This window comes from Frankliniella occidentalis, unplaced genomic scaffold, assembly GCF_000697945.3.
Source record: "Frankliniella occidentalis isolate FOCC.00 unplaced genomic scaffold, Focc_3.1 Scaffold570, whole genome shotgun sequence".
In the NCBI taxonomy this organism is placed as follows: Eukaryota; Metazoa; Arthropoda; class Insecta; order Thysanoptera; family Thripidae; genus Frankliniella; species Frankliniella occidentalis.
In genome coordinates, this window is record NW_026267686.1 from 77,471 (window position 1) to 85,428 (window position 7,958).

Consider the following 7,958-nt stretch of genomic DNA (forward strand, 5'->3'; position numbering starts at 1 on the left):
CCAGACCGGTCTAATTTTTAGGTGTAACACCGGGTGTATCTCGACAATTTTGGAGTCTTTCGAACAGCATATTCACTTTTTCTTGGATTATCAGTAGGCAGATTGCGTCAATTTATAGAATGGCACACACCGCACTTTTTGGACTTTTTTCGTTGAGATTTGCCCCCCCCCCCTCACCATCTCTGCCATTTTTACCAGGAATAGAGGGTTGAGGAGATATTAGGTAAAAGGGTTTTTATTGACCAACTGTTTAATACAAAACTCCAATTAACACAGTCATTTCGGTGAAATCAGTGCGATTTCGCCAGTTTTTAATACTGGAAGTATGTTTATCTTGGCCCGGCTCTTCAGTGAAGCTCTGATTACTGCAGCGTGGGTAAGTAGTCGGCGGGCTCAGGGCCTAACGCGACCGGGCGCCGCGCCAGGATCACGATAAGGCGATAAGGTTGATCCTGATCCCGGTCGCGTGCAGCGCGGCTCGGCCATTCAGTCCGTCATCCGTGAGTGGATCAGCCGCAAATCCCATGACGTCGATACGCGCGTCGCGCGGCCGGGCCGAGCCGAGCCGGGGGCCTACGAGAAGTCCACGCCGGTGGTTTCGGAGATCCAGTCGATGAAGAGCGACACGTTGCCGTAGCCGACGGGCATGCCGACGGAGCAGCCCGCCCTGGCGCCAAAGCTCACAGTGCCGATCTGGAAGGTCTTCCCGTTGTCGTCCTGGAGGACCAATGGGCCGCCGCTGTCGCCCTGCAGGAAAAGAGACGAGGCGTTTCAGTGCCAAGGGAGGACACGAGGGAGGGGGCGGGGGTGCGAGGTCACGGCCCTCTAGAGCACCTTGCAGGAGCTGCTGCCCTCGGCGCGCAGGCAGATGACGGAGGGGTGGTTGCCGGTCTCGGAGCCGTACGCATCGGAGCAGACGTCGTTGGAGACCACCGGCAGCGTCGTGTAGCGGAGCATGGGGCTGATGGGGGAGGCGTTGGCTGAGGACAGAAATGGGGACGATGAGAGAGGAGGGGACGGTCGAGAGATGAGGCCGGACACTGGCCGATGTTGGTGTGGACACGTACTGTCGTCAGTGCGGCCGAACCCGGACACGGTAGGGTTGGTGCCGATGTAGACCGCGTTCTTCGGTGTGAGGGGCACGGTCTGGATGTACTCTGCAAGATGAACAGAAAGACGGGCAAGGGGTCTTCAGTTTGGGGCACTCGAGGACGACTGACGGGAGCCGGGGAGGCGGAGCTACTGACCGCTCAGAGTGGCGGGCCGCATCAGCTGGATGACGCCAATGTCGTTGAGGATGTAGCGCGAGTTGTAGTCCGGGTGGCGGATGCCGCCGCGGGTCACGTAGGTGCGCCTGCCGTCCTGCCGCGGGGTCAGGCTCTCCGTCACGCCCAACAGCACGTACCAGATGTTGCCCCTGCGGCGAGGAAGCGCGGAGTAGTGTGAGCGCCGTGGTGGACGCCGTGGTGGGCTCCCAAGGGTGGGCCCCGACGAGGACCTCCCCGTTGTACTCACCCTTCGACGCAGTGCGCGGCGGTGAGCACCCACTTCTCGTGGATGAGCGAGCCGCCGCAGAACACGTTGAGGTCGATGTAGAGCGCGGCCTGGTAGGGGAACTGCTTCCTGGTGGCCACGTCCCCGTTGTAGATGCCAAGCCCGTGACGCTCCTGCTCCTGCTTCGGCTCGGCCGACCTGGGGGCTGCAAGGTCGTATAGGTCAGCGCCATGCCTTTACCTCCTTCATCCCTTCCCCCCTCCCGCGCTGCGCACACACTCACCGCCGGGGACGTCCCTGAAGAAGACCGGCAGCTGCTCCTCCGCCTATGGATGGACACCCCCAACGGTTCGGTTAGTAAAAGGAGGTGAGGGTCGCAACGATAGTGGTTCCGCGACGATCGCTTCTGTTGTGGTTACCTGCGAGGCGGCGGCGCAGGCCAGGACGGCGGCCGCGCACAGCACAGCAGGCAGGAACTTCATGGCGAGCATCGCGGCGGCTCCACTAGCCGCCGGACGGCGGCGAGGTCCCCTATATAGCGTCGGTTCCCGCGCGGGGCCGCGCCGACCGCCGCCGACCCTCCGCCGGCCATCCTGGCTCACTCAATAAGCCCGATTAAAGGCTTATCAAAAGCTCGCGGTCCGCGGCGCCGCCCCCGGCCGCTCCGCGATCCGGCCTCGTCACTGCTACTTTGCGTGTGCGGCACCCGCCGTGCCCAGGCTCGCGCCACACGGACGAACTGGCCGTCAAGGCCGTCGTGGAGGAGGACTCGAGCGTGCATGTGGCCCCTCCAGCAGCGCTCGCCCTCGGCGGCGTCTGGTAGCGCCTGCTGTTGCTCGAGTAGGCAACCCACCCGACGTGCGTGGTGTGCAGTCGCGTTCGGTCGACCTCCTGGGCGCTCGACTCTGCTGCCCCTGTGGCCGTCATCCAGGTTTCATGTATGATGACCTCAACGGTCTTCGGTGGAAGTAGTATGGGGTTAGACGAAATTTTGTAGCAAACGAACGTCTCATTTGTAATTGGTGGTCGAAAATTGTGTGTGGTGTGGGGGTTTCACAAAGGGTAAAGCCAAGGAATAGGGGGTAATGTTTTAGATGTTTTTTTATTGTTCGAGAAGAATCGATAAACGTTAAGTGAAAGGATCCTCTCCAGGCGTGTGGGCTCAGCTGCTGGGGAAGGGGTAACGCATGCCGGTCGCCTCTTCGATCCAAGGGACGAACTGGGCGAGGTTGGTGAAGCCCACGGGGCTGCCCACGGTGCAGCCCGCGCGCGCCCAGAAGCTCGTGATCCCCACCTGGACCGTTTTGCCCTCGTCCTGAAGCACCATGGGTCCGCCGTCGTCTCCCTGAAATATCGTCGGCAGATCACACACAAAGTTTCGATCGAAAGATGATGATGGTTAAAGAGCATGCGTCGGCCCTATAGCATTAATCTGAATGTGACGCCAGTGGGCTGGATTCACAGTTTGACTGCTCGGCACACGAGTTCGAATTTGCCGCGTCCTGTCTCCCTTTAGCCGACTTACGCCGCACGTGCTGGCCTTCACGTCGCTCGTGTCGACGCAGATCACTGACGGGTCCGCGATGCCGTAGTGGCTGTAGCACAGGTCGCTGCTCGCGACCGGGAGCTGGGTGTACATCAGTTTGCTACTGATGACGCTCACTGAAAAGAAGGGGGGGGGGGAGAACCGCACCGATGAGAGGCGATCGAGTCAGACTACTCGAGAAAATAATTTGAAGCAGCAATGTGTTGGGCTACCGTTGCCTCCTCATACGCACCTTCGTCACCGACCAAACCGAAGCCCGGCACATACGGCTCCTTGTTGAGTAACGATTTTCCCTTGGGATCGGGGAGATTCACCACACCGATCCGGCCTGAAAAAAAGGGTAGTCGTCGTCCATAAAAGCCCAGCCGACGCGACATTTGTCTGCCCCCGAATGAGAGTGCCCCCCATATATCACCTACTGGAGGTCATCGAGACGGCGTCCGGGAGCTGAATGAGGCCGACGTCGTTGACGAAGATGTCGTCGTACTCGAAGTCACCGTAGCGGACGTAGTCCGGGTGCAGGTAGGCGGCCCGGCTGACGTGCACCTGCCGGCCCTCCTCCTTGGGCAGCTGCATGCTAAGCGCACCCATGAACATCGTCCATAGGGAGCCTCTGTCGAAACAAAAAAGGGTTACGTAGATGGTTTACAGAGAAGGGGGAAGAAGTGGAGGTGGTCGCTGCGATGTTGTTCTTTGCTGTACGTACGCTTCCACGCAGTGAGCAGCGGTCAGGACCCACTTGGGGTGGATGAGCGAGCCCCCGCAGAATGCTTCCATGTTGACGTACATGGCCACGTAGTACGCGAACTGGCCGGCCTTTGCAACATTTCCGTTGTAGATCTTGAGACCGGACTTGTCTGAAAACGTCAGACCGAGGTGGTCAAAGTGTCGGAGGTCGAAATAACAGGAGAGGGGGGGGGGGTTCATATGCTTGAAATACTTACATCCGGATACCTGCTTCAGGCCGACTTTCTTCGCGATGGGCACCTGAAGGAAAAGACGTAGTAATTGATAAAGTCGCGAAAAAGCGACAAATAATCGCTGGTGGGGAAATCTGTCAGTTTTATTTCGCCGGTTAAATTATATTCTGCAGCCCCCCTCCCCTTCCCCTTTCCGGGGAACTAATCGCAATCATGCCACAGTAATCCGCGAGAAGCGTCAAGCTATGGAGGGATTTGAACCCTGATAAAGACACGCGCGTCTAGTGCATGCTTCTGACAAGCCGCGAGACACACTCGACCCACTCCCAATAAGCATGAGCTGGCGTGTGCCTTTTGGTGCTCTGTTGGTGCAAGGAGCACTAAAAGCTAGATGCGCCAAATGAACTCCCACTTCCACCGCCGTGTCACGTTCATATCTTGCTGCAGCAGCCAAAAGGGGCATTTCTCTCGCTCAGAAGGATAGGTCCCCATCCCTACCCTTAAAATGTTCGCTACGCCCCCACCCCAATCGGTTTCGCGGCCCACGACGACATACCTCTTTGGTGGCCAGTGCGCTGGCCACGCCCGCCAGCAGGGCGACGTACACCAGGACGGCGGTCTTCATGGTGGTGGGCAAGGCTGGGCGCCACTGGGCGCCCGCAGAAGACGTCGCAGCTTTATAGACTCGCTCGCCGCTGTTCGGACGGCAGTTGAGGAGGGGGAATCAAAGGCTCTTATCTTGATTTCATTTCAAGAAGGGGGGAAAAAACGCCTCGGGAAAGGTAAGGTTGCCTCTTCTTTTTCCGACTCTGTTAAAAATTAGGGAGCGTCATTCAGAGTGGAATTACTTGAAAAAACAACTTTTGCTGTTGGTAAAGGCGGGATTCGCCAAGAATCTCGCAAAGGGCCAGTCCCGCGTCACTGTTCAAATTGGCCGGGAACAGGCGGGACCATGTGCGATGAGAAATTGCACGTTCCGGAAGGAATGAGAAGTGTTTGATGCACTGTCTGTTTACAGTTACAGATTCCGTCTGTCGTTATTGTATGCGGCTCTTTTTACCAATTTTACGATTATATTGCTTTATTTTACTTTTATAATAAAAAGTGTTTTACTTTTAGATCGGATGACATAGTTGGCGCACAATGTGTGGCATATTTTGTTCTCTCAGGTCCTCTGAGGATGGTCAACAAACTGCACATGTATTGGTAAGGTTACCTTGAATGTAAAAATAATATAAATTTCTTCGATATTCATGGATTTGTACGCTTTGCGTTTCCAGGAATCCTGTCTGTCAAATCTCCAAAGTCGTGGTCCTGATTTTTCTAACTCAACATCGTGTGAATTAGCTTCTGGACAGAAGCTAGAATTCTTTGCCTCAGTGCTACAAACTCAAGGCAAAAGCTTATGTCAACAACCTCATTCTGTCGATGGAAACATTTTGTGTTGGAATGGAGATGTTTTTGGCGGTGTCCTGGTTTGTATGATAAAATATTTCTTATCCTGTCTAATTGATAAATTGTAAACTTTGTGAGAGTGTGATCCTATAATGTTTTCTTGGCAGGAAAAAGATATAATTTCAAGTAAACTCGGTGATACAGCCGTTGTTGGCAAACGTTTATCGGACTGTGCTTCACATGGAACGTCCCCTGTAGAAGTTTTAAGTCAAATCTCAGGACCATACAGTTTTATTTATTACAACGTAAACAACAACTCTCTGTGGTTTGGTCGGGACCCTGTTGGACGACACAGTTTGCTGAGTTGCTTTTCTGCAAACCCACTTAATTTTACACTTTCGTCAGTAGCACATTCAAGTCTATCAAATTTTACCGAAGTTCCTGCAATTGGCATTTTTGAGATTGAGCTTAATATGTTTCACACTCAAAATGGTACTTGTCATCGATCAGCTTTGATATTGATTTTTACAATCCTTGATTCATAATTTGTCTAATATCAATTGCCTCTTTTAGGTCCATACATTTTGCTTCACCCATGGTGTGAGATGGATGAAGAGCTCATAAATGAATATTGTAAAGATATTCCTGTATCAGTTATAGCAAAGAGTGCTGCTGATTGCAAGTACATTTTCAGGCCTTTATCATATACACACTCTGAACCTAATGAGCAGGAATTATTTCCTGCATTAGATTCTATTCTAACAGCCTCCTTAAGTGATAAACTCAATTACATTGCAAGTCTGAGTACATTTCACAAAAATACAATGGGTCTGATGCCTTTGTTAGAGAGAGCTGTCAAAGTTAGAGTTATGACTAATGTCACTCTGTGCCAAGATTGTTACAATAAGAAGAGCTTAAAGGAGAAGTCATGCTCCCACTCAAAAGTAGCTGTTTTATTTTCTGGTGGTCTCGATTCAGCTATTTTAGCACGACTGGTTGATAAATATGTGCCAGAAAATGAACCTATTGACTTGTTAAATGTTGCATTTGAGAAAAGAAAAGGAGCCTCCAACACAAGTACTCATGGAAAGAAAGCAAAAGCATCCAGTAACTTGAATGCTGTCGAAAATTCAGGTCCAGAATTTAATGAGACATACAATGTACCTGATCGACAAACAGGGAAGAAAACTTTGGAAGAGTTGAAAAGTCTGTGTCCTAATAGAAGATGGAACTTCATTGAGGTAAAGTTTTTAATTAGTCTACCCAATTGTCTATCTTGAAAACTGATCAACTGACAACTAATTTTGTAACTCTTAGATAAATGTTTCTCAAATTGAGCTACAAAAGGAACGATCAAAATCTATTGTCCATTTAATTTATCCATTAAGAACTATATTAGATGACAGTTTAGGCTGTGCTCTCTGGTTTGCTGCTAGAGGCCAAGGCAAAATCTATGGATCCAATGAGAATTATGTGTCACCAGCAAGGGTAAGCTACATATTAAAATGATTGCAAGTCAGTCATGTCTGTAAGATTATATCTCATAGTTATGTTTTTAATATATCCTTCTTTAGATAATTATTTCAGGTATGGGTGCAGATGAACAGTTTGGTGGATACATGCGTCATCGCACAACCCTTAGAAATAATGGATGGGATGCTCTTCACAAACAGCTACAACTAGAGGTGGAGAGAATACCCACACGGAACCTAGGGAGAGACGACAGAGTGATTTCTCACCATGGCAGACAACCTAGAATGCCATTTTTGGATGAAAGTGTGATTACCTTTGTGAAAGCGCTTGCTCCTTGGGAAAGGTACTTCTTATCTTTGCATTATATAGAATATTTCATCACATAATTCTGAACTCATTAATTGATATTTCTAGGTGTTACCCAAATGAAAATTTTCCCTGTGGTGTTGGTGACAAACTGCTGTTAAGACTTATTGCTTGGCACATTGGGCTCAAAGGAGCTGCCATTTTTCCCAAAAGAGCAATGCAATTTGGATCAAGAATAGCAAACAGCAAAGAAAATGCTGCCGATATGTCCGATAGACTGTGATAATACAAGGAAAAAGAAATGAATCAGTAACAAAAATTTGACAGCAGTGGCATTTATTTCACCAGATGAGCAGGCAACTATATTTTAAACCATGTGAGTAGAAAAATTAATGGACTATGCCTGGTTTACTTGTCTATCTTCTATCTAGTATGTATACTGAATATTCATACACTCCAAAGAAAATTAATCCACCTATAGTAATCCATGTTACTCGTGGTGTTACACCTGAAAATAATCTGGAAAGATTGTGCACTTCGTTTTATTACAGTCACAAGTAGTGCAGTAGGAACGGTTTACCAACTACTACTTACCCTTGAATTCCCTCTCCTCTATAAACTGCACTTAAGGTTTCAGTTACATTAGGAACTTTCTGAAAAGGAGCTGCTAAAGGGCCAGTAGACTTTGAATAAAGCATTATACGAGTTTTTGCAACATCTAATGGAGTGGTTATTGCTGCAGCAAATCCTCCTACAATTTGAAATGAGAATAATGGAAATTGTAAAGGCAACACATACATTGTATTAAAAATGGATACATTAAT

The 7,958-nt window shown here is 50.2% G+C and overlaps 3 protein-coding genes across 3 annotated transcripts; 1 reads left to right on the plus strand and 2 right to left on the minus strand.

The window, feature by feature from the left end:
* Positions 1 to 219: 219 nt before the first annotated feature.
* Positions 220 to 4,671, minus strand: LOC113208329 (transmembrane protease serine 9). The gene is made up of 14 exons (XM_052275310.1): positions 4,517 to 4,671; positions 3,985 to 4,027; positions 3,747 to 3,897; positions 3,460 to 3,653; positions 3,273 to 3,368; positions 3,020 to 3,156; positions 2,659 to 2,839; positions 1,914 to 2,095; positions 1,778 to 1,820; positions 1,516 to 1,699; positions 1,248 to 1,417; positions 1,068 to 1,157; positions 835 to 980; positions 220 to 747 (listed from the first exon to the last, which is right to left on the minus strand). The coding sequence occupies exons 1-14, from the start codon at positions 4,583 to 4,585 to the stop codon at positions 574 to 576; spliced, it is 1,860 nt and encodes a 619-aa protein (XP_052131270.1). The 5' UTR covers positions 4,586 to 4,671; the 3' UTR covers positions 220 to 573.
* Positions 4,672 to 4,904: 233 nt separating this feature from the next.
* Positions 4,905 to 7,458, plus strand: LOC113208309 (asparagine synthetase domain-containing protein 1). Its single transcript, XM_026425260.2, has 8 exons — positions 4,905 to 5,002; positions 5,080 to 5,166; positions 5,241 to 5,435; positions 5,523 to 5,847; positions 5,929 to 6,596; positions 6,673 to 6,843; positions 6,930 to 7,171; positions 7,243 to 7,458. The coding sequence occupies exons 2-8, from the start codon at positions 5,104 to 5,106 to the stop codon at positions 7,415 to 7,417; spliced, it is 1,839 nt and encodes a 612-aa protein (XP_026281045.1). The 5' UTR covers positions 4,905 to 5,002; positions 5,080 to 5,103; the 3' UTR covers positions 7,418 to 7,458.
* On the minus strand, positions 7,454 to 7,885 carry LOC127748731 (S-adenosylmethionine mitochondrial carrier protein-like; the record flags this gene model as incomplete). The annotated part of the gene is given in 2 exon segments (XM_052275311.1): positions 7,454 to 7,653; positions 7,729 to 7,885. Coding segments are annotated over 2 exon segments (260 nt in total), but the record flags the coding sequence as incomplete, so codon positions are not given.
* Positions 7,886 to 7,958: the final 73 nt, after the last annotated feature.

Coding starts and splice junctions, on each gene's coding strand:
- LOC113208329 (XM_052275310.1), bottom strand. CDS start 4,585: ATGAAGACCGCCGTCCTGGTGTACGTCGCCCTGCTGGCGGGCGTGGCC. Junction 4,028..4,516: donor GCGCACTGGCCACCAAAGAG/GTATGTCGTCGT, acceptor CTTTTCCTTCAG/GTGCCCATCGCGAAGAAAGT. Junction 1,821..1,913: donor CCTGCGCCGCCGCCTCGCAG/GTAACCACAACA, acceptor GTCCATCCATAG/GCGGAGGAGCAGCTGCCGGT.
- LOC113208309 (XM_026425260.2), top strand. CDS start 5,104: ATGTGTGGCATATTTTGTTCTCTCAGGTCCTCTGAGGATGGTCAACAA. Junction 5,848..5,928: donor TATGTTTCACACTCAAAATG/GTACTTGTCATC, acceptor TGCCTCTTTTAG/GTCCATACATTTTGCTTCAC. Junction 6,844..6,929: donor ATTATGTGTCACCAGCAAGG/GTAAGCTACATA, acceptor ATCCTTCTTTAG/ATAATTATTTCAGGTATGGG.